The sequence below is a fragment of the Alligator sinensis genome, unplaced genomic scaffold, assembly GCF_000455745.1.
Source record: "Alligator sinensis unplaced genomic scaffold, ASM45574v1 scaffold358_1, whole genome shotgun sequence".
Lineage (NCBI taxonomy): Eukaryota > Metazoa > Chordata > Crocodylia > Alligatoridae > Alligator > Alligator sinensis.
Genome location: NW_005842121.1, coordinates 1,357 through 27,378, shown reverse-complemented (window position 1 = coordinate 27,378; position 26,022 = coordinate 1,357). Strand labels below are relative to the sequence as shown.

The window sequence follows — 26,022 nt, the reverse complement described above, 5'->3', positions numbered from 1 at the left end:
TTTTTTTCCAGACCCCCCCCCCCCCCCCCACCAAAAACCAATTTGTAAGTCGAACCTTGCCTAGACCATCACAGCTACAACATCAACGTAGCACTTTCATTAACATATGTCATGCACCTAATTTATTAGTTATGTTGATCAGATTGTAACACAATGCCAGTTGCCATGCATATCGATGCAGTAGCTTCTGCCATTCAGGGTGTTTTTATTTCTTGGCGCGTTCCTACTTCAGGACCCATGTTCTAACATTTAAAAAAACAACTGTTACTGTCTTCTCTTCCTCAGCAACTGGCATAAGCCTGTCTGTTCTAAAAACACTTTCAATGTGATGAATTTTTAAAATTCTTCATAAACAATGTACCTTTTTCTCTAATAATTGAAGTGTATCTGCTCCAGGTTGTATTGTGCCTGCCATTCCTTGGAGCTTTCAAAAACAATACATAGAGGCATCTCAGGGGATTCTCTCAGTGACCACAGCTTTGATACTAAATAAGAAATATTCAAATGATCTTATTCCCATTTATAATTTTCCCCTTTTCCAGCGTTTGCATATTCATCGTCTCTACAGGTCACTAGACACACGTTGCTTTTGACCTTAGTAAATGTCAGAACGCTTCTATTATTTTGCTTTACTGATCAAGCCATCAGTTTTGCCTTTATTTCCATATATTTTTTCAGCATTTCCCTTCCTTGCTATGCTCAGATGAATTACATACATAGTCATAATTGTTTATTTACCATGCTAAAATTGTTCTGCTTTGTGGGATTATTAATATTTTTATTTTCATTTACTGTGGGATAGAATTCAGACAAACACCAAGCCTACAAGCCAATGCTCTGGGAATACCATTTGCAGCCTACACATAAGATAAGTGTGTGCCAGCATCCAGAATATATGAATAATCATGAAGGTTTAAGGCTTGAGCCTGAGAAATTATGGCATCTAACTGCCACATGAGAACAGCCCCAGGAAAGAAGTGTGACTCAGGAAAGGGAAAAGAAGGGAAAAGAAAAAGAAAAAGCAGCTCCTTCCCTTCTGTGCTCTTATTCTGGGGTAGAGAAGTCCATTCGCACAACTCTCGGATGGGCATAAGTCACGCCCAGCCATGAAAGGAAGGGAAGCAGAGTCAAGATGCTGGCCACTGGGCACATCTACACATGTGCTTCGATGTTCATTAGCCTATTTTAATGTGCATTAAAGTGCCACAAAGGGCACTTTCTCATGTAGTCCAGGGATGAAGGGGGTGGTGCTTTAATTAGAGCAGCTTCAAGAGCCGCTCTAATTAAAATGTTGCTGCATGTCCTGTATCAGCATCCAACTGCTTTGACAAAAGTTCATGGTAAAACAAAACTAACCAAATCCTTGCCCTACATTCAGACGACCACCAAGCCCTCCTAAAAATCCCTGTGGAAATCTAGGATCACCCTCCCCTCAGTCACAGTCTGCAGGGACCTCCATCTGCCTCTCCTCACCAGGAGCCTCCTCTAATGGTCACTTGCCCGTGGGACACTCATTGCACATAGCCCCCAACCCTGACCAACCTTCAGATGCATCGTCTTGAGGGTCTCTGCCTGTGGCCCCATGGCAGCAACCCTCAGTTCTTTCAGTTGTAACTAAAAAGAGTCTAGTGTCGAGTTATCTCAAGAAAAATCAGGGGCCAGTGGAAGTAGCAGCAGTACAGATATTTTAAAATATGGAGCAGGTTCATTGCCTTCCAGTTTCTGAGCCTGTTGGGTGCATTGGGGGCACCTTTCCCACCATTGTTCCACAACCACAAAGGGGTAGCATTCATTTTAAACCTAAAAGGTATGCAGGCAGCATGTCTCACACCCCAAGAACTGGGGTTTTGCACCCAATGCCATAAGCAATGGCAACACCAATACTGGACTGCTTGAATGGTACAACATACAGCCAGGGGTGCTTGCGAACATTAGTCAGGAATCTTTCTTGTCTCAACCATGTCAATTCAGGGTTTTCTTTCACACCAATAACCAAAGCAAACCAGTAGTTTGATGCAATCCAGAGGGTGGATCTGGATGTGAACGTTTACTGCGCAGTAACCAAAATTACTGTGCAGTATGGGCACACGTCTACATGTTCATGCCCACACTCCATAGTAAATATGGCAACTTACATCCACTTGAGCATAGATTTGATACCTGCATGGTGCATGATTTCCTTGGAGTCTCAGACCAACAGAGACCATCACCTGCATGGTGCATGATTTCTTTGGAGTCTCAGACCAACAGAGACTCCCTATGACTGATGAAGGGTGACTGCTCCCGAAAGCTTGCTAAGAACTTTTTTCCAAGTACTCAGCTGGTAGTAATAAAAGATCTCACATCTACCCAGAGAACCTTGCCTGCATCATTAAAAAGCTGCATTATTGGGTCGAATGGCTATTTACATATAAAAGCATGATCCAAAAGCCCCAAGAATGTATATGGGTATTTCAACATATACACACAGAAAATATACCTGAATATTAGAAATGGGGAAAGTGAGGCACCAAGATTTGAGCACATGCTCAAATTCAAACAGCAAGTCTGTTGTATGGTTGTGAGCTGACCTTGATTCTCCTATATACTAGTCATAGGCTTTAATTTACATGTTCTTCCCAAGTAAAAATCCACTCCCTCCTAAAAGGTTTGTTTTAAATGTATTGAAGCTTTTCAGAACGCAGTTTATAAATGTTTTTTGCTTAGGCAAGCCAAGTAGTTTATTATAATGGATTATGTATTCACCCAGAAAATTATGAACTGAAGTTCATAGCTAAACCAGACTTTAAAAGGGAAAAATTAGACACTTGTTGAGATTCAAGGAATTTTTGTAAACAAATAAATGCTGTTCATCTTCCTCATTTAATTGTAAAATGTCATTCCAATCTAAGCAGCAGTGACTACTAACTATTCATTTCAGTTTAGATAAATAGTTGGCAAATTTTGCTTTGCTTTTATGGCAGGCTGTTTCACCTGTTATGTTATAAAACCCTATTATCAGCTGCTTACATCTGCCAAATCTAAACTATTTGGACTGAATTTCTCATGCAATACATGTGCCTCAGCTGGATTACCGTTGCTGCTGTTCCCATTCTTATTTACCATCATGGTCATTATCCTTATTGAATGTTTCTACAAAACCGTTAAGTCACTATTTTCAGAACGGTAAGGCAAAGATGCATTGCTTTAAAGGCATTAACATTTTTGAATTCCACAAATTTCAACACTTTGAAAGCTGTTGTGGAATTTTAACTATCCAACTCCCTGTCCCCGCACACACATGGCGTGGCCAATACATGATATTTCCATGACAAAAATACGCTCTTTGGGATCCAGGCATCTGCTGAATAAAACTGACAAGGATGATGCCAGTTTCACTGAGCAATTGATACAACTTGCGGGCTGGTTAACGGCAGTGGGGCAGTCTTGCCATATGGGCTTGTCTTGGAGCCATGAAACCCAGGACAGCTAGACTGTCATATGAGCTGGCTCTCCAGGTACCAGTGGTTGGGAAGCCCAGGGACCCTATTGGTCTGGATGCTGTGATTTAGGAAAACATCATTCTGAAGCCACTTACCTGGAAGCCTGGCTTTCCGGCAGCCCAAAGGTGTGCTGCCCCCCCCCCCCCCCCCCCCCCCCCAGTATATTTCTAAAAAAATATGTTGGGGTGTATCCAACTGGCATTTCATGGCCCACTGGTAGAACCCAAGCAAAAATAATGGAAAACTGGAACATTTTATTTATTCAAAAGATACAAGTCTGCATGCCATTTTTTTTTGCCTCTGGGAACTCACTTAAGTTCCAAGCTCCAAAAAAAAAAAGAAAAGAAAAGAAAAGAAGAAGAAGAAGGTGCAAGCTAATAGAGAAATACTTATGAGGGAGGGAGGGAGAAAGAAGTCTTAAATAAATAGAATAGCTCATAGCTAATAACCAATAAGGCAATTAATTCAGAAAGTACTGAGCCAAAAAGCCTGGGGAGCATATTTGATTCCATAACCTCCATCCTGAATGTTAATTAGTATCGTGCAAAATGATTGTGGCTTCATGGCTCTGCTGACTAAACTCTCTACCACAAATGTAAGAAGAAAAAATGCCAAGTCTTCGGTAGTGTCAACCTTCAGGATTTGATCTACGTAATATGGCCATAAAATGACAAGTGCCAGTTTTCTTTTTGGTTTCTTTGTTTAAAATATACTCAGCTGGTCCTTTGAAATTATCTTGTCCTACATGTTCTCATCCAGTACCATTAGATCCCTCTTTAGAAATTAAGACTATATTCTAAATATAAAATACAATGTAAGAAATATGTTGTCAAAGTCAGGAATAAATCCTGCAGCTCGGATCCATCCTGAGATCCCCTCCCACCCATCAACTTGAAAGACATGGCTGGTGTCAGGACAGTTAATTAAAATCTTATGCAAAGACTTGCAAATACCTTTAGGTTTAGTGTGTCGCTATTGCGTAAGTAGAGCAAAGATCTCCCTGCTGCTGATGTTAATCAATAGTTACTGCTTTATCAATATTAGCTTTAGATGAAAGCAGTGCTGATGGTGCCTACCACTGGGAGTTTTGGCTTGTGATCTGGATTAAGGCTAATGAAACTATGCCACTAACTGCTGTGGTTGTGTTAGCCAGTGAAATGAAGAAGTTTAGTGCTGAATGCTAACAAAATGATGACCCTTTTTGCTGTTCATAAGAACAAAGGACCCAATTCTCTGCCATGTGCAACTTCACCAAAACCAGGAGACTCAAGCCATAAAAGCTAAGTACAGACAGTCAAAAAACCTCGAGGATAAACCCATTTAGTCTTTGCAGGTTGTGTCTAAACTGCAGAGATTACACTGAGAAATAACTGGGGACACATTTACTTTTGATTCAGGAAATGCAGCCACATGCCTCCTGTAGCTCTCTGGCTGTGTTTGCTTCCTCTTCTTGCTGCCCCTGAGGTCTCTGGGATTTGCAGTCCAGAATCACAGAAGCAGGACTTTGCAGGGTTGCTCATCACTTCCTCTTCCTGCTTCCAGGTGCCTCGGGGATTTGTAGTCCAAAGTCAGAGCCAGCAGTAACTTTCAGTAAGTTTAGCAGCAGGGCAGCTCTGTACTTGGGGGAAGCAGGGTTTAATCTCCCCTCCCTGACACCAGACTCCAGCTGGGTTTTGCCAGGGGGCAGGCAGTCCCTGCCTCCCTCCCTCTCCCCCTTCCCACCCCGCCACCACCAAACCTCTTCTGGAGCAGACAGCCCAGCCCAGGGCTGGAAAGCATGCTGGGGGACTGTGATTTAATATAAACCAGGAACGAGTCTGGGACAGAAGTTTCATAAACCGGTTTGACCCAAATCAGTTAAGTCTGGTACTACATTCAACCAGGTTTATCTTAAACCAGTTTCAGCCATTTTGAAACTGGTTTATGTGCACTGAGCTTCTGTTCTGTTACTGGTTTAGACCAGTTTCTGTTCACTTAAACTGGTTTACGTATAAAGTCTGTCCCTAGCCATAGAGTTTGGTTTACTGACGTTGATACTTGACCCTGTTCTAGCCTGAAATTCTCATGCCTGCAGGCCTGCTGTTTCAGTCTTGTTTGATAAACAGATGACTGGGAACAATATTTGGGGCTATCAAAATGGCTTCTTCTTGTCACAACCAAGACAGAATAGGACCCCCTAGTCACAAAGTTATATTGCTGCTTCTTAAAATCAATTCAGATTGTTTTGCTCTTACTAGTCCTTATTGGGGGGCAGCAGGAGGGACAGGTTAGAAACATTCATCTAATTCCCAACCTAAATTTATTTAAAACCCATTGGTGCCCATTTGTTCTTGTGCCCATGCTGCGATGTGGCTAAAATCATTCTTCTGCTTTCAGCCTGTATTTTGCTTGGGTGAACAAACTTCTTCTAAGATTTCTCTTGTGAGACAGGCTTTCCTTCCCCCTGATCAGCCTCGTAGCTCTTCTTTGTATTGACTCCAGTTTGAGCTCCTACTTACATAAACATTCACATATTTGGATGACACAGTAATGGATTTAAAGTGTGTGTGTCGCACACCCGTATCGCACCTTTTATTAGACCAGCAGAAACATCTCAATGTGCTTTTAACATGGACTATGCAGGAAAAAGCAAATTACTCCATTCAAAAAGCAGCCTTTATTGCTCTCCCTGATTACCCTGGTCCTTACATCCCGGAAGTTGCATACAACTATCTCCACCCAGTTTAGACAGAAAGTGTCCTTGGACTTCACATCAGGAGGGTCAGGCAGTAGCATGGAGGATTTACCAAGTCTATTATGGGCAGACCGTCCAGTCTCTCTCTGTCTAGTCTGCCGTTTTTCAACAGGCAACATGGGTACAGTCCAACGAACATTGATTTTTTTTTTAAATTTATGAAAATATATTAACACTAAATATTTCATGAGGTACATTTGGAGAATTACTGAGAAGATATATCCATCGTGAACTGGCAAAAAGCCCCGCCAGAGCATAATAGATCTTTTTTATTTTCATAATGTCGGTCTCATGGAATCCGGGCAAAGCTGACCTGATTTCTGACCCGCATCACACTGATGTAAATGCATAGAAACTATTTCAAATTCCACCGATTCACTTCATACTTAAAGTGATGCACTGGGGATGATAATCTGTCCCAATATTTCTCACTAATGAACTCTGTTATACTTCAAATATGATCCCAAAGAGTGTTCTAAAACAGCATGATTTGATTATTTGTTTGTAATTTATAAGACAGCAGGCACAGTATACATAAAACTAGAGCTGAATTGAAAAGGAAAGTCAATGCATCATGCTTTGGTCGATTGTATTGCAAACCAACTTACTATGAAAAATATCTGTTGTTTTAGGGAGCTTTACAAGCACTTGGAGACCGATACATTTGAAAAACAGTTTATGTTATGAAGAATATTTTATGTAGCACCAAAATAAAATTGCAACGTCTAAAACGTGGGCACCGGATACAGCAACGTCTTATCATGAAAAACCCTTCTGTCCTTGTTGGCATCATCACTTGATAAGGTGCACGATGTAAACATTTTACAATATTGTACCTCTTGGCATTTTTATTGGTTGATTGCTCTATTCCAGTAATAAAAATGGATCATTCAGATTATTTCTGGACTCCATTTTTTTTCTGCCAACAAGATCCCATCTGTGTATTTTCCAAAATTGTTGTTAACCTAAATTTGGAAGTGGGGATGCAGAGGGGGACAGCAAGTGGACAGAACTGTTAATAAATGTAGTTTCTGGGCATCCCACTGTGTAGACTTTTCCCATTTCCCGCTGGCATTAGGCAGCCTTTGAACACACACCAAGCTGAGAAAAGCAACCTAACATATATGTTAAATGCAATGCCTCCTTCTAGGAGACTCCCACCCACTGTAAAATAAAAAGAAAAGAAAAGAAAAGAAAAGAAGAAAGGAAAAAAGAAGTCTCTTAACATCTGTGCGCTAGTCCTCAGGCCAACAACGGGGGGATCTGTGTTTAGCGGAGCCATTTATGGCCTCTCCAGGATGGTGAGGACACATTTTAGAAGACTCAGCATCTCTGCCTGGTGTACAGGGACTCAGAGAGCCACCTTTGGGTCCCTCTCCAAAATCCTCCCAGGAAATCCCACTTAAATAATGAGAGCAAAGCACTTAAAAAAACCCCAAACCAACCCCCACCCGCCTTGCAAAAAAACAAAAACAAAAACAAAAAAAAAACAACCCTGCACACATACACTGAATAATAAAAACAGAGAAGGTGACCTGCCCTGCCCAAGTGATTATATTTAAACTCCCAAGGGAAGGAGAGAAATAGAACAGGCAGTTCCTGGTTAAGACCTGGATGCATTAATGCAATGCAAATACACTAGTATTATAAAACCTGCACCAAAAAAAGACCTAACGCACCCTCTCAACAGCTTCCCCAGCTGCACAGAGCCTTTGCATTTGTGGGTACATGTGAGTGTGAACACCAGAAGAGCCTTATTCAGGTAAAATCTTCACTCAGAACTGCCCCAACACAGACCGCCTTGCAAACAGATGGGCGTGTTGCTATGACGAGACTGCAATGCAGCAGAGACCCCCCCAGAGATCCCCCAACTCTGTAGGGAGCTGTGAAGTGGAAGAGCTTTCTATAATCAAACCATGTCCCCTGTGTCCATTGTCCCCATTAAATGAATACAGACCAAGAAAGGGAGGAGCTGTGGATCATAAGTAAAGAGGATGCTGGAAAGCACTTGGAAAAAAAAAAAGAATTTAAGTAGTCAAAGCCTGACAATTCAACCCAGAGGGGCAGAAGAAACTGGCTGGAGAAATCTTGGAGCTGATGGCAATAAGATTTGCACGGTCAAGGATGACGGGCAAAGCCCCAGAGGACGAGGGGCTGACATAGTGCCCATCTTTGAAATGAGGGACCTGAGGAATTAGACTGACTGGTCAGCCTGACTTCGAGACCTGGAAGCAAATTTTAAAACGGACAATTTGTAAACACCTGAAGGATGAGGAGATGACGGCAGGAAGCACATCTGGATTTCTGAAGAATAAACCATGCCCAACCAAGTTGATTTCCTTCTTTAAAATGGAAAGTAGTTTGATGGATGACGGGAATGAGGTGGGCACAATACATCTGGACTGAAGGAAAACTTGCTATAGTTCTACATGAGTGTCACACGTGAGATAGAGAAATACAGGTTAGACAGGATGACTGTTAGGGGGATACAGAATGGACTGAATACCCAGGAATAACTATAAATAGATGCATTTCAGATCGGCAGGAGGTTTGAAGTGGGACTCCACAAGGGTCTGATTTGGGTTCGGTGCTGCTTAATATTTATGACTCACCTGGATGTGGGAATGGAGAGCTTGCTGAGCAAGTTCACAAATTGCACAAAGCTGATGTAGAGTCCCACTACATACATACGTATCCCCAAAACGGCCTCTGGCCTAGGGAACTTGCAACATAAAATTCGGACAATGCGTAACATGGAAATAAAGCCGCATGGCATGGGAAAGGAGACAAGAGAACAGGAGAAAGAAGGAGACAGATGCACAAGGGTCCAGGTTTTCTACTTCTCCCAAGTAGAAACATGATTTTTATGCTCTGCGGTACTGGATTATATATAACTAGCTCCATGCTACTTACAAATGACTCCCCACACACGCCCCCACATACAACATAAAGAATAAAATTAATGTCATTCCATAATTCAAACAGTTTCACAAAATAGCACCTTCTATTTATTACTTATAGAATCCTCTAATAATAAATCTTACAGAAGATTCCTAGATTACCTAAATTAAATTCTATAAATTAACACTGAAGTTAACACGCTCACGAATACCATCCTCCACCAGAAGAAAAATCAACGACCATGCACAATACCTGCTTCCTCCATTTACACTGACATTCTCGTTTGCTGGTGTCTGAATAAAGTCACTTGAAAGCTAACCAAACGGAGATTAAGAAAAGTCCCCTGCAAGTACCTTTCATATTCACCTGATAACCATTTTCCTTTTACTTTTCCGACCTCCTTTATAATGCACTAACTACATGTGAAAACCAGAGCTTTTCCCTCTAAATTATAGTAATTTGGATTTTCAGGTTATCCCCAACTATTTGAGCCCTTAAACTAATGATGTCCACTGACTTTAATAGGAGTTATTCCATCTTGTTTAACAGGGTGGGAAGTGGAGCCTGAGAGAGACGGTGTTTCTGAGGGGTCTGCAGAATTGGGCGCAACATTGACCCAAGCCCAGATTCAGCGGTTCACCCTTATGAAGCCAAGTACATGGTGAATGCCCCTTGAAGTGTGCTTAATGTGCGGGATCCTGGGTCAACATAACCCACATGCAGGGATGCAGAAAAAGTGATAAACTGCTTATCATCCAGAGCAGGGATAATGCAGCTCACACCGGGCCACGAGAGCTTCCAAATGCCTCTGTCACCCAATAAACCTAATCTCTGTGGCTTCCAGATATAATAATAGGCCCCCAATAAGGCTTCACGTCATGCCCGTTGCTTTTACTTGGGTTCATCGGGGTCCCATTTCTATAGGAAGCTCCAGAGAAATAAATAAGACACAAGGATCCTCAATTTACTACTAGAAAAGGGGGAATAGTGAAGGAGACTGGAACAGGACGCGTGTGCAGTTTGCCTTTCCCCTAGGAAGTGCAACAATCTGGGCAATGATTTTCAATTGAATATCCCCAAACTCTCCCTTCTCCTCAGACATCTTCCTCGGGTAAACATTGATGTTATCCAAGCTGCCAGAGGGACCTGTCTGGCAGCCTGTCTGCTACGACCGTCATTACATTTTACATCGCTGTAATGCCGAATGCACCTACCAGGATTCGGAAACCATGATTGCGCACGCTGCCGAAACCTGCAGATGACAGCACGACCTAGCCTGTCTTGCAAACAAGACTTGCAGAAAGGGGGAAAGGCAGCTAGAAAAAAATAGCTTGTTGTGGGGTCAGGAGTCAGGTTTCTTTACCTGCCCATCACTAGAACCGGTTTTCAATCAATGAACGCTCCACTGCATTTATTTCCTGTGTGCAGTCTCAGTGTGGGGCTCCAGGCCCTTGGAAGTCATCCCAACATGCTACCTTCCCGGAGTACGCACACATCGTGACGTGGCCGACCTTGCTGTTGGCACGGAGTACTCAACATTGCCGCTGTTGCATAATCATCGCCACCACCTCAAGGCTCACGGGATGTATAGACCACGTAGGTAAGTAGCCATGCCATGAGTGCTTGCTCACACAGAGAACTTCCCTTGCTGTCCATAAGAGCCACATTTTTTGAATGAGTGAGACGGTTCACTCCACTCCACTATTCAGAATTAACATTCATACCTACAACTCCATCCACAGATAGCGAAAGAGCACCACACTCACATATTTAAGGCATCAGATGGTCTCAGTCTGGAGAATAATAATAATGCTGTTATGATAACCAAGGATGGGGTCCCATCGTGTCATAAAACTCTTTCTTTGACTGAACAAGTAGCCTCTCGGCGGCGTGGAACTGCCCAAAGGCTTGGCAAAGTATCAGCAGACACATCCCTCCAGTGTCTGAATGAAGGAGGGAATCACCATTTCCAGTGCAGGTTTATTCTCACAAAGAACTTTTTTCCAACTACTCAGTTGGTCTAATAAAAGATATCGCATCTACCCAAAGAACCTGGCCTGCCAAAGAGGAACCCGTGCACTTGTACGTATCTGAGCTAAGTGTGAAATACAGGCAACGAGGTCTATCCGTCATGAGTGCACTCTAAAATACCCCCAAATGCAACTGCAAGCAGAAGCGATTATGCAACAAAAATTGCAACGGACCTGGAAAAATAAGATAGCCTCAACTATTTGTATCCGTGGTACCTGGAGGCCCCAGCTGGCAAGCCAGGAACTGCACATGCATGTTGTAAGGGAGAGTCCCGGATGCCAAGAGCTGACCGCTTTGCCCGAGTCAGGAGTTACCAAGGGCTGTGCACCTCAGCCACTTGACAAAAAAGTGCAAGTAAAGAACCACATCGCTTCCGAGCCAGAATGGAAAATCACATCTAGCAAACAGCTCATCTGTCACTAACCGGCAGTGGATCAGCGTCTCTGCAAACTCCAACAAGATCAGACATCCCTGTTCTCACAGGCTAGAGCTGAGTACATGCAAAGTAAATTGTTGCTCCCCTATTTTCTCTTAAATGAGGCTGATGCTTTGAGAACAAAAAACATAGCTTTCACAGATTCAGAATCAGAACAATGCCCTGTGCAAAGCAGGAGGGCGAGCTCATTTTAGACCCAGACTCCCTGCTGGGTATCCCCTGCTTTCGCGCCTCCTTGATAATGTCTAAAAGCGAAATCTGTACTGAGCCAATATTTATAGAAATATGCTCCTGTGCCCTCACGTGTTTTCCCTGTGCCTAAAAGTTGAGCGTCAAACCTCAGGACAACATCAGTGTTAACAAACATGGACAGCTACGCTGCCGTTGACCTTCTAATAGAAACGAGACGGTCCTGTCCCTTTTAATGATATAATGTCTTCACACTGTAAACCCCAAATTTGGGGAAGCGCAAAACCATAACGATGGGGCAAAGCATGCAATCGACAGCAGATTCAGGCTGCTATACGTTTACTGGGAAACTGCACCGACTCTTCATCCACAGAAAACACACGGGAAGGAAATAAGTATTTACTTACACTGCACAATGAGCTGTACCAGGGCTTCTCTCGGCTTCACGTTGAATCCGTTGTACTGACTGGTCTGGCATCTGTATGTCCCTGTCATCTCCCGAGACACGTTTACTATCCTCAGTATCCCATCGTAGCTCTCCATCTGCATCGATCCATCTGGCATCGCCGTCTCCTTGTCTGCTCTGGACCAAAGAATGATCGGTTTGGGTTTTCCGGTCACTTGGCACTGCAGTTCAATAGTATCTCCTTCCCGCGTGACCAAGGGTGATTTTTCTTGTGGGACAGTCAAATTGGGTGGAACTTCCAATGGCAAGGGAAGCAATAATTTAGAAAAAGAAAAAAAAAAGAGGGGGGGGTTACCATTAGCATTTGCAGGAAATGCATATCTGTTCTGCACAAAACACCAGCAGACTCTCCCTACACCTGAAGAAGACTGTTTGCACCCAAAATCTTGCAAAGAACATTTTTTCCCACTATTTAGTTGGTGTAATGGAAGTTTACCCAATGAACCTTGTTTATTTATGCATGCACACATACATGTGTGCGCACACACACATGCACGCGGGCGCACATGCACACGCACACATACAACTGAACAGTGAACTGAGCTGAACAGTGCTGCAGCTAATATTCCCATGAGAGAAATCTCTATACCTACCTTTATTGCTTGGTAAGTTTATTGTTATTATTTTTTTAAGCAAGCTTGCCCTCACAAATTCATGTTATAACCAAATTGTCTGTAAGTGTTATCAAGTGTGTAAGTGTTGTGCATTAAAGACCATCATTACAAAGGTTTCAGAAAGCAATGGAAACTTCATAAATTGAAGAGAGAGGAAAAAAAAAAGAAGACAGGCTGCTAATACCTTAGCTGAAAACGTATTATTTTTTAATTATCACCAAATACATTTATATAACACGACAGCTGTGGTAAGAGACGATTAAATCATTGTTTCCAGCCCGTGTCATGTAAGCCTTTGATAGGAGCATGGCATGGCAACTACTGCTTTGTACAGTAATGCGGATGCCACTGATTAAGCCTGCACGCGAGAGGTATCCAATCTTTCCTAGGCAGGCAGTCTGTCTGCCCATTTGAAAGATAATATGGCAGAAAGTGTCCAGCCAGAAGAAACACGTTTTGAGACTCTCTGCAAAAAACATATCCCCACCAGTTCAATGTCTGTACTGCAAAGGGATTAGCATTCAACTCAGCGTTCTGCAGTCAGTCCCATTAGAGGTGGCACTTCTTCCTCTGTACTTTAGGTAGCTACTTGTGATAAGTACAAAGCACTGCGAGCACCGGAGGCTTGACGAGAACGTTTTTTGCCATGTTCAATTATTGCAGCGATCTCATCATGCCTAGATTAGTTTTATACCCTGGCTTTTACTTCTCTCTTAGCCACAGGCTTAATGCAGATCAAAACATCATGCCTGTTGTCGTGCCTGATTTCTAGAAGCAAAGAGCAGCATTTGGCACCCTACAATGTTTGCTTTGCTTGCAGGGAGATAACCTGTAGGTGAGAGCCTCCAGGGGAGTCAAATTTAAACATAGGCCCATGCACTGCATGGAGGGGATAAGTTATAACCACAAGATGAAGTGAAAAACCATGTGATAAATACATTTATCACACATCTCTGATCATCTCATTGCCTACTGAACGCTATTCGCCCGTTTGGGACTTCATACTCCAAGCAGCAGCTGTTTCCTTTTAAAAGCAACCCGGGCTTTCCCCCGCAAAATTACCCCGCTCAATAACCAGGACAGGCAAGATTCATTTCTGCATCATCTCTTCTGCCCAATCCTATCCCACATCCCCAGGCAGGAGGTGGGAGCTTGTACTAGATGGCAAGGGAGTGTCTTAGCTTACCCACATGAATGAGACCTCTCTGTTGGGCCCAGAAGGGCTTCAGGTACCAGACTTTCAAACAGGAACATTTTTAGGCATCAAAATCCTGTCTGAGAGTAGTTTAGAGGATCTCTTTGAACCCTGCCCAGCAGCATTTGGTTTTACAGGAGGACACAAAAAAACCTCAGAAAAGGGAAACAATATTATTAGCAATTCTAGGGCCTCGTGATCCATTTTTTTGGGAAGGACACACAGGACACCAGCTGGTGCAGCGTTGAGTGCCTTGGAGCAAACCTCATTGCACATGTCCTGTCTTTTCTCCTACCACTCTCATCCTGACACCAAACCCTCTACACAATCAGGCTGGCTTGCACTTGTACATGTGTCTACAGGTAACACCTTGCACTTGTACATGTGTCTACAGGTAACACGAGCGTGCACACAAGCATGTGAAAGCACCTCCGCATATGCAATGAACTCTCAAGAGCAGGTTGACACGAGAAAAACATTTCTTACTCCATAAGCACCGTCCCAGATATACGCTGGCTTGAGATCGGATACCGAAACCTCTCTCTTTATGCCAAATGTACCGACGCTGGGGGTGAGCCCAAAGAATAGTGAGCAAGAGGAACGGGATAATGCAACCCAAACACGAGGCAGGTTTTCCCTGCCCGAACGCTCACTGGAGAGACAGGGCGGGTGATAAAGCATCCTTCCTCCAGGGAATCGCTATGGCCCAGCTGTCTCCCGGAAAACAGGGGAAGACGAAAATGCAAACGGAGATGGTGACTCAGCAGACACAAGACAGCAGTCATCAAGGAGCTAATCTTCACCAGATGCAATCCTTATCAGCACAGAGGGCTCCTCATTTCAAGTGCCGCCCACCCCAGACGCTATTCGAGTCAGACGTAACAATCCATCATCAGAAATCAGATGCGTTCACAAAACCCTCAGACCCAACCAAATCTTTCCCCAGACAGTTCACTAAAAAACTGGGGCTGATGCTTCGGTGCTCCCCATGGACCTAATGATATCTCCTAGCTAGTTGTTTGGCTTTTTTTACAGCCATTTTTCCTAGACAGCATCTGGCTTTCCTTTCTTCCCCTCCTGCATAGACTTAACCCTCTGCTGCTAAAAGGCCTGGTGGTGTCCCAGCATCCTGCCAGAAAGGCAGAAGAAGCAAGTGTGGAGACTGGAGAAGAGCAAGGAGATAAAACCAGTGAGAGGTCTCCTTACTGAGCATTACCAAGCACCTCGAATCATAGCTTTCATGGATGTTAGGGCTGGAAGGGACCTCGGAGGATCGTTGAGTCCAGCGCCCTGCCCCAGGGACAGGAAGTCAGCTGGGGTCATAGCATCTGATGGGGTAGGCTGCAGCCTGGGGACGCTCGTGATTCTCTCAATGAGTCTGTAAGGAGCCACCCTGCCCTGCCTTGTACCTTTGAGGGTTATATTGGCTTTCCCAAATGCACATTGCATGACCTGTGCACTTGTTATTGCTGCATTACATTTCATTTCTGGAATCACAATGGCTAGGAAGAATCACCTCTCGTGCGATGCTTGTGACTTGCCATCAAGGACCACTGGAGCACCCGGGACTCTGTAGTGCTCTTTCCTTCTGCAAAAAAATGTTAGCCGTGTGGATATATTTGCCATCCTGAGGAACAGGCACTTTGTCTCTCCTCCCCCTCCCCCAGATCTGTAAGAAAATAAGATATTATTATGCAAATATCGAGAACCTAGAGTGGTTCAGAGCTAAGCCATGCACAGGGCAGAGACACAGTCCCTTACCTAAAGAGCTCCCCATCTTGGCTAACGAGACTCAACAGGTGGACATGACACATGGGTGCAGGTGGAGAGGACGCGACAGTGATATGATCACATTTCCAAGTAGCTTAATTGCTCGCATATTGTAGCTCCTAAGCATCCATCTGTGAAAACGGAGTAAAAACTTTGCTCAAGAGGGAATGGATCCTGGCTCCTTATACCAGAACATCCTCTAAACGACCCATGCTTTTTCATGTGGTTGACTACTTGCAGGGCGAGATGCCGGATCCCCTTCTTTATATCGTTGGTTGGAGCTGAGCAGAAAGCAACAATCCCATTTCCAAAGAAACACAAAATTCAGCACCCAAGGGTGGATCCAAGGGTGGGGGTACAGGGTGCTACGGCCCCCCTCCCCGCCTGTGATTCCTGCACCACCCAAAGTTTAAAACCATCTGTCTGGGAGGGGAAAAGGCATTTCTAGTCACCCAGGGCTGAGGGACTCAATTGACTTCAGGATGCATTTTCATCTCCCTGATCCCTGCTATTCTCTCCACTTCACAGGTATCAATGACCTTTTCTCCTTTTGATTGCTCTTGAGGTTTCACTTTCAAACTCTCCTTTCCCCTGCAATGTTGCTGTCTGTTAGGGCTTCCTGGTAATGCCTCTCTTCTATTTCCCAGCCCTGCAGACAGTTTTTAGCTCTAGCTAAAAACCTTAACTCAGGTGTGGTCATATTAACTCAGATGTAGAAATGACCGACAGTGAAAAATTGCAGACACCGTCAAGACAATCAAGAAGGCTAGAGTTTGTTTTGTGAATATGACTAAGAGATGTGCATTTAATACGATGATTACACGGCTAATGATACAATATCCTTTGACTTTATTTTGCCTAGTCTGTATGTTTTTTTTTTTTAATTGCATATATAACTCCATCAGATTAGCTCACAGTCCAATTGCTATATTTGTTTTCTGCTTTGATCTTAAACTAAATATATAGCAGCAGCCCCCTAGCATATAAGTACAGCTTCTAGTTTCAATGTTACTGGAGAAAAAGATGCTGTTTTATGTGATGATGTGCTCCCCCCTCCCCCCCCACCTTTAAAAATCCTAGATCCACCCATGTCTGTTTCCACTGATGGGAAGAAGGGAACCAAGACTGTTCATATTTAGTTTTTTTCATGACAAATGAAATAGTGAAAGACCACAGCATTATTATTTTTTTTAATTTTGTGTCTCAGACCAAATTAGTCAAATCAGTCCCAAATTCCATCCTTTGAGCAGAGCTCAGTCATTCAGGCCCATGTGGTGTTACCAACAGCAACCATATTACCTCCCAGACTCATCAGCCTGGGGCTCCAATGCTCCTAAATCCACAGCAGGCATCCTACGTGCAAGCCCCAAGGCTGGAAGTCTTAGGGTTCAGATGCTCCAAGAGTCTCGCTTGCTCTTTGCCAAAAGGCCAAAGCAGCAAGCTAGGGAGAAATCCCCCATCTCCATAAAATAAAGTATGTAGCTTAGATCCTCCCATTGGAAAGCTATAGTAGACTCTCGTAGGGCTGCCTGCCCCCAGTGCAGTGGGCAAGTGTCCAACCCTGGCTACACAAAGACATTCAAGGTGTGGGAGAAGGGACTCTCCTTTTCCAGGTACAGCAAAACCACCTGGGCTGATACTACCTCCACCGTGGTGGTGATCCTGGTATCGCCCCTGCCAGATGAAAGACCACAGCACTGAGCTCAGCGCTGAGACTCTTGACCAAGGGTGTGGGACTCAGAGACGGGCCCCTCTACCCTGCCTGAACTTCAACTGGAGTCTTACCCATATCCTAACCACTATACTGGTTTTTCCCGTTCTCTGGAGTGGGTCCTTGCTCCCAGCAGCAATTGTAGCCCAGCCCTGAGAATCTTTCCCAGTGAACATTTCATGAAAACCAGCCTGTTTCTGCAAAAAAACCCTTCTTTTGATAGGGGGAAAGTTGTCTCTGACAACTCAACTTCCCTTGACTCAAGCAGTTCTGATCGCTGTACTACTTTTACCCTGAGAAACTATCCCATGGGTAATTTCTAACACTAGTGGCTATGGTTTCATAACAAGGAAGGAAGGAAGGACTTTGACTTTTTTAGACTTTTTAGCTACTTTATTCAGGGGCTCGGGGTACAAAAAGTCGGCCCCTCCAGGGTTCAGGTCCAATAGGCAAAGCAAAGGCAGACATATCACCATCAAACCAAAAGCACTGTGCCATTACATCATAGCATCACACCGTGACAGACACCTTTGCAGTATTACACAACATGCCGCTATGCAGTCGGGACACCTGGCCACGCATCGTATCAACCAAAGCCCTCTATGAACAACCGATTCCTACCCTGCTCCATTGGTGACATGTAGGGGGTGCACATGGGTGCACGTGCACCCCCTGAGCATGGCGGTGCACCCCTCATGAAGAGGTGCTGCCAAGACTGCCAGCGGTCGCCGCTAGCCCCCCGCCCCACCCCGCTCCGGGGTCATGTGGCGTTCATGCCCTGCCCTATCCAGTAGTACACATAACAATGCCTTCAACTATCCACACAAAGGGAAAAAGCAGCCTGGTGAGGGCCAGGAAGGAAGGAAGGAAGGGGAAGCTTTCATAAAAAGATGGGGGGAAATTGAGTTGAAGTAATGCCCGTTTCTGCGGCGTTTTGCTGGCCCTTTCAACCTCCTGCACAGCGAGATCCAGGGTGAGCAGGGGACAGATGAGCCGCGCGAGCAATGCAGCTCAATGTGCGATCGCACGCACGTTGTAGAAACAAAAGACTGTTGCTTACTGTCAGAGGAGGCATGGATGTGTGAAATTGCACACCGTGTTGCAATGACCCTGCAAATGACTTGGCTCACCTCTGAGACTTGCGCGGAGGCCCAGCATCACAGGCTGCTGCTCGGAAAGTTTGGTGCCCCGTAGAAGAGTCCGCGTGGAGTTCTTGCCACGTGAGGCAGAGCACAGACATGTGCACGCGACGATGGGCCACGCCAGCTGAAGGGCACGGCGAGAAGGAGAGAAGATGATAGGGCCCCAAGTAGCACGCGGTTCCCAAGTGGCTGAAAGGCTGGATGTGAACTGAGCCTCTGGGCATGTCTAATTAACATGCCCAGCATTATCATAGCAGTGAGGTTGATCTAACAGAAGGATCCGGCAGCACTGCAAGTACGATCGTTCTCCAAGAGGCTTTACTTCGATGTCGTTCCTCCAACATAAGAACACAAGAATCGCCATTTATTGGTCCCTCTCGGGTCCCCGGTGGACACGTCTGTACTTCATCTCAATTCTGCGTGCCACCGGGGACCTCGGCTGGTGGCTCCTCCATGAAGCCTTCACTGTGGGCATGTATCTGGCATGGTTCACGGACACCACCAACACCTGCCCCTTCTGTGAGCAGAGGGAGACCCTGGCACATGCCTACCTGGAGTGCGCCAGGATGCTGCCCCTTCCCCACCTCTGCCAGCACATCTTGCTGAAATCCTGGCTTCACTTCCCTGTTTATATATGCAGTCCCCATCCACAGCCCTACCAAGTCCTGGGACCTCCTGGTCCACCTGCTCCTGGTCCTGGCTAAGCTAGCCATCCATCTCACCAGCAAGGCAGCTCTGGCTAGGAGGACCCCCCGGGACTGGGGGCTGCTTTCCTGCCCCCGGTCCAACCCTGTCTCCGGACAGCATATTACCAGGCAGTGTCCCTTGGCCCTTTGGACTCGTTCACTGTCCAGCACGCTCTGCTCAGTGTGCCCCCTTGGGCCACTTGTTTTAAGCCGACATCCTCACCCCCATCCCTGTTTCATTTTGATTTGTTCCAGGGAATCATTTGTTCCTTACCCTCCCTTCGAAGGGAGACTTAAAACATTTCTTAGTGAGCACTGACCCACGGTCCCTTAAGCAACAAAAAGGCCTGTATTACATAGGGCAGAGGGTGGATGCTGCAAGGGAGAGTGAACTGGGTCTAATCAGGGTTTTTTTTTTCCCTGTTCCTCTCCCATTTGCAGCCTCCAGCATTTAAGGCCTAGGAAGTTCTGACTCCCAGGCTCCATAACTACTGCTGCCCCTTTCCTCCAAGAATTTGTCCAATCCCTCTGTGAATCTGGTTAAACTGTCAGCTCTCACATATGGGAAAATCCAGCACAAGGGGAACAAAACATATTTGCTTGCCTAGTTGCTACACTGTCGAGACGTGTCCCCGAGTGCAGAGGCCAGTACTGAGTATGGTTGTATCCCAGGAGCTCACCTGCGATAAAGGGTTTTTGTGCACCGTGGTGCCAAGGACCTCAGCCCCGGCATGGGGAAAGTGGCAGAACGCTGTATTTGGGTACGTGTACCATACTACGCACCCCAAATAGGCAAGGGCAGGAGAGCTGGGTTTCTGCTGCCCAAGAAGGGGCTCAGACACTAATTCTGCACCCAGGGCCGTGGCTGGGAAATGCAGAGGCTGCAACCAGTGACCGGGTGGGATGCACTTCACACAGCCTGGCATCTGCCCAGAGAGAGGGCACCACGCAAGGGTGCGACAGCATCCCGTCCTGTCTGGACAGTGCACCGGTCAGTGCAATGCTCAGCACCCTGCCTGGGATTTGATTCCCAGATTTCCCTTCTGATCTGGCGTAAGCCCCTTAAGTCTCTCCTCTGTGCCTCAGTTTCCTGCCAGGGAAATGGGGGGAGCAGTACTACCCTACCTAGTGAGATGCTGTGAAAATAAATGCACTGATGACTGCAAGGCTCGGGTACTAAGACGGCAGGGACTGTGTTAGCATCAAGACGGAGCGAGAGAAAGGCTTTAAAGAGGGTGGGGGGTGGGAATCTAATAAGCTGCTTCCTCTCCCACGGTGACATGCCTCAATGCCACGGATAGACATCACATTATAAATCAGAATCTATGATTTCCAGGATAACTGACAGATTATTAACACCCTTGTGTGCTGGCAGGGGGGACTGCCTGGGAGGAAGAAGCACCGGTATGGCTTAGTTAGAAAAGACATGCAGGAGTTCAGGGCCTCTACAGGAAGCAGGGAAGCACCGGCATCGCAGCGACGTGCGAGGAGGAGGGCTTCCTCCCAAAGCCCCATGTACATCGGGGTGGGGGCCCAGGGAGCGAGCTTGCTGAGGGCAGGAGATAAGCTCTGCCATGCATCAGCTGAGCAGAGCTGCGATTGCTCCAGCCTCCCACTCCCAGCAGGTGTTGCTATGGCATAAGGAGAGTCTCGGAGGGATCCAGCCAGGCTCAGAGAGAGATCAGCACGTCTCCTGTATCGCAGGCGATGCTGCTCGCAACAGACAGAGGCCGAGGATGCTCGTGCTCACACTGAACACCCCCATCGGCCATAACCTGCCTCCCAAGGAAATGCACTGTCTCGCTCACTCGCTCAGCAACAGGAACACGGCTCGGGGACAAGCCTCCGTGCTGAGCTCTGCTTTCTAAAGCACCGATCTCTCCTTTGAGGTCCAGGTGGATCTCAGAGCACTGCTAAAGGCCTTATCTAGACACAACAGCAACGCCGCTTTGCCCCAGCAAATGGTTACGATGTTATAATGAAAGCGGTATACAGATAGACGAGCACACGTGTGCAAACCATTTGACAGCCTATTGCCCTGCAAGAAGAAACAGCTGCTATACCCAGAATAGGGCCGCTCTATAATCCCATAGCTTCATAACCACGTAACCATCTTTATAACCACCTGGCTGTATCTGTGCAAGGGGAGGGTTGTACCAGTAATGAAGGCAGTGCCTTACAATATTGCATCCATTGTAACCAGTGCTGCTGCATCCAATATTGCGTCCATTGTAACCAGCACTGTTGCATCCAATATTGCATCCATTGTAACCAGTGCTGCTACTCACTCTGCTACTGGGGTGCCTCGTAAGCTGTAGTGAGAATAGCCATGCATGTGGGGTGGTATTATTAGCCCCATGTTGAAGCGGGAGAGAGTTTGACTAATGCCTTGATCACATACAGAGTCCAAAGCAGAGGCATGAGCTGGATCTTGATCACAGCCTTAGACCTGGGTTTGGACTATAAGACATCCCTCATCTTCAGGTAAGATGCCAGGAAAAGAGCCCTAAATATGCAGAATAGCCTTCTGTTTGCAAGGATGCATTCTCCTGGCACACGGGTCATCAATGCTGATGTATCTGGCCTGGTTTTGAATGAGCTAGCATGTGTACCAAAAGCAGGCTAGCGGCTGGCAGGTCAGAGCTCCTCACACAGTAACTTTCTTTGCATCTGAGCAGAGAAGCTGAAAAAGAGGTTTTGGAAAGAGCACAAATGGAGTCAGAACAGTGTGAAAATTACTTCTACTCGACCTATATCCCAAATACCATGCACGCTTGCATCCATCCAAAGTGAGGGGGGCAACTCCTTTGGAAAAGATGATAAAGAAGCAGCCAGCAAAGTTGGGCTATGATAAGGAAATATCTGAGCCAGATCAATACACATTTGAAAGGCAGCCATTAATCATGATGGGGGAGAATCGAGTGATGGTGAAGAATGAAATGATCTTTATACCATCCTCTGTTTTGTGTTAGACTTCAAACAACCATTTGGGGAAGGAGGAAGTGACCTGAGTCAGCATAGCAAAGAGCGTCTGTCTCGAGAGCAAGAGCAACTGCCAGTCGGGCCAAAGGTTTAGGGGAAGAAACTGCTTTCACAAGCTATGAATTATTCACTTAACCTTCTTCCCTCCTACCATGACTAGTTGGTTGACCTAGATGGTTTGCAAGAAGGGAAAGTTGAGAGAAGGGTGCACAAACAGCTGCTGCTGTTTTCATTTCATTTCTTCTTCCACGTTTTATTAATATCACTGTAGTCTACATAACAGTATGCAGGTGTCCAAGAAGGGGAGAACTGCACTGTTCTCTAAGGAGAGGCACAGAAGAGACGGTGCGAGGATGGAGGCATCTGCTCCTGGCAAGTTGCTTGTGAACAAACCACGTTGCAAGAATCTGAAAGGCCGAGAAAGGGATGAGAACTGGAATGGGTGCAGGCATCATGCTGGCCAAAAGTCACATCGGAGACCCGCTATCACCTTGTTCTGCAGCACAAGGGCAGGGAGACTTCGTGCAAAGCAAACAGAGATGCAACTTGCAATGTGATAAATGGGAGCTGATCCTATGTATAACGAATGAAAACTTGTATACAGTGAACATCAAAACGTGAATTATAAAGGTTTTTAAGGCAGCTCGTAGCTTCTGTTTCTTTTCTGTGCATCTATTCCTTGCAGCGATAAAAGTTCTAATATATGATGCCTCAAAATGATATACAAATCACCATTGTATTACTAGAATACATATATCTAGAATATATATTATATTAGAATATAGAATATATCTAGAATATATTACTAGAAAATGTGTGTATATGTATGTATGTGTAATAATACTAGTAATACAGTGAAAGCAAATGAACACTGAATTACTAAAATATATATTATTACATGTATTGCTAGACAATATATATTCTAGAATATAGAATATCTCTCTATATATATATATTGTAGTAATACAAGTAAAACAAATGGCCACTGAGTTACTAGAATACATATTATTATTACTAGACTATTATCTATACCTATATATTCTAGCAATACAATGGTCATTTGTTTTCTTGCAAGACTACCTTGATCATAGCGGGTAGTGCTCATGGCTTGCAAATATCTTAATTACACCACTAATTATATCACAGAATGCACTTTCTCATCATGGAAATAGATGCTATTGTGATTTTAATAAGCAGTTTGAACAAAAATGAAGGTTGGCTCTTTCGTGTGTGGTTAAAGGCAGGAGGAGACAACTGACAAAGACAATGCTTCATCAGCAGAGCAGGGCCCCACATTCTAACGAGCAAACGATGTTTTGTTAGCAAATTCTTTATTAGATAAATGGGCAATTTAAAGGGGAAGACCTTTCTTCATGTCATAGGGAGAACTGAGGGTTAGACAGGCATTGTGGTGCGGAAGTTACCCTTTCAGACTACATTAATGTGCTGATATAGAAGATACTTCAGCATGGACCCTTACCTTCCCGGTGCTCTGGGTCTATGCCAGGCACATCAGTAAGTGGAGCTAATGCTACAAGATGAAGAACACAGTCAACAGCTTCATTTCCCAGGTGCAATGGAAGACATACATTGCCATACAATGAACCTACAATAAGATAAACCTTGCCTGTGCAAAAGACTGGCAGGGTGGGTCTCAAGTGTGAGAAACACACTCCCTTGGGAACAAACCTTACCAGCTCTGCTGGGAAGAAACCTCTACCAAAGCAGATCACTATACTATATAACCTCCTGCTGGGGAGAGGGTGAGGAAGAGACAGAGCCACACATGACACTCCCCTAATTCAAATATTATGGCTGGTAAGGCAGAGGAGGGACCTATAATAGGAAAACCTCAGCTGGAGCTTGGACTTCTTTGCAAGGGGGAATAAAAAAAACCCAAAAAACATTCAATGTGCAAAACTGAAATTCCAAAATCCTTTTCACTGGTTAGGAATAAGCAGGTGCTTGCTTTGCTTTCTTGCTGCCCCTGCCTTCTTCCTTCCACACCATGGAGATGCCATTCATTTCAGTTTCATTAACCAGAGAGGCCCGATCCCATTTTGTCCTGATTGTTTGTGCCCACCCCAGCTTCCCACCAGTCACCAGACAGCCCCAAGCTGGAAGAATTGGAGTCTCTCCTTCAATAGTTGATCTATTTAGGTCCCTTCTGACTTCTAACTACAATAAAACTATGAAACTCTGCGAGCATACAGGGTCTGCTGGGTTCATATCTCAAGTGTACTTTTAAAAACCATCTCCTGTCCTTGACAGTGCTCTCAACCCTGTGCTTTACCTGTAGCAGGTGACAGTGCTCTCGGGGATTTTGGGCAACAAACCTGGTAGGGCTGTTTTTGGACTTTTAAGACCTGATTAGACAAACATTTGTATAGGGTGGTTTAGTTAGGGATGATCCTGCCTGGAGCAGGGGGCTGGACTAGATGCAACCTCCTGAATTCACTTCCAGCCCTGCTTTCCTAGGATCATATGAGGATATGTACAGACATTCAAAAAGCTTGAGGTGGAATCGATCTAAGGTGCATGGTTTTCTGTATGTGGTGTAGTTTAGATCGGTAGTAAACAGAAGGCACGTTCGCCCTTTGGTAGGGGTGGCAAATCTTAGACTGCGTTCCACCATTGTTAAACCAGTCTATGTGCACCCAGCTTCTGTACTGTTCTGGGTATAGACTGGTTTCCTCACACATATACAGGTAAAAGGGCAGCATCTGTACCTGGGCAGACATTTGGGGTGCATGCTTGAAGGGGGACATCAAAGGTTAAATTCAAATCCGGCTTGGATTTTGGAGGCTGGGGCCTGCAAGGGAACTGAGTTGGGCCCTTTAAGTGTTATTTTAAAGCAGGGGTTGGCAATACACAGCCTACAGGCTGGATCCATCGCACGAGGCTCCAGGACCCTGAGGACTTCAAGGAGCATCCCATGTTTTGGAGGCGCAGAGGAGCAGTGGCAGTGCTGCCGTTCATTCTGCACCATGCAACGGGCAGCAGCTGGGACTGGGACAGAGGTGCCAGCATGCCCCCAATCAGTACAGAACAGGGTGCAAAATGGTTTTGGGACACATGGGGGAACCACGACTGTGTGCTGAACTGGTCAGAGACTTTTTTTCTTCTGGTCAGAGGCATGCTGGCACCTCTGTCCCAGTCCCTGCTCCCATGCCCTGTCCTTTGGGCATGCAGCGCTGGGGAATCCCTCTCACCCTAGGGTTTGCAGGCGTCAGAGGTTGCTCTTGAGAAACTGCAAGGACGTGGGGCGAGTTCACTTCTCCTTGTACATGTCCTGTGTGAGACAGCCACTCGCTGTCACATTGGTGTCAAAGATCAACCCCATAATTACTGATATACTCCAGCCAGCCTTCTGATTGAGCTGTGTTAATTTGGCCCGGCATGGCTAAAAGGTTGCCGACCTCTGCTATTGAAATCATAGAGAAAAGTGGGGCTGGGAGGGACCTCCCGAAGTCATGTCTAATCCAACCCCTTGCCTGAGGCAGGATCATCCGTGTCCAAACCATCCTATACCATCCCTCATCTGACCTCTTAGTAAAACTACCATCAACCCCGACACAACACCAGGCATCACACCTGAATGTGACACAGAGGAAACAAGGGGACTGCAGCCACCAATGTCCTGCTGCTGTAAAAGGTTGTTAACATGCACTCAAGAGATCCCA

At 45.4% G+C, this 26,022-nt stretch overlaps 1 protein-coding gene across 1 annotated transcript in view; it reads right to left on the bottom strand.

The window, feature by feature from the left end:
- MDGA2 (MAM domain containing glycosylphosphatidylinositol anchor 2) overlaps positions 1-15,825 on the bottom strand; it is a 252,249-nt gene extending 236,424 nt beyond the window's left edge. The window contains exons 1-2 of the mRNA XM_006024864.2: positions 15,810-15,825; positions 12,181-12,474 (exon numbers count right to left, since the gene is read on the bottom strand). Coding sequence (XP_006024926.1) covers positions 12,181-12,474; positions 15,810-15,825 — 310 coding nt within the window. The remainder of the gene's footprint in view (positions 1-12,180; positions 12,475-15,809) is intronic.
- Between the last annotated feature and the right edge of the window lie 10,197 nt (positions 15,826-26,022).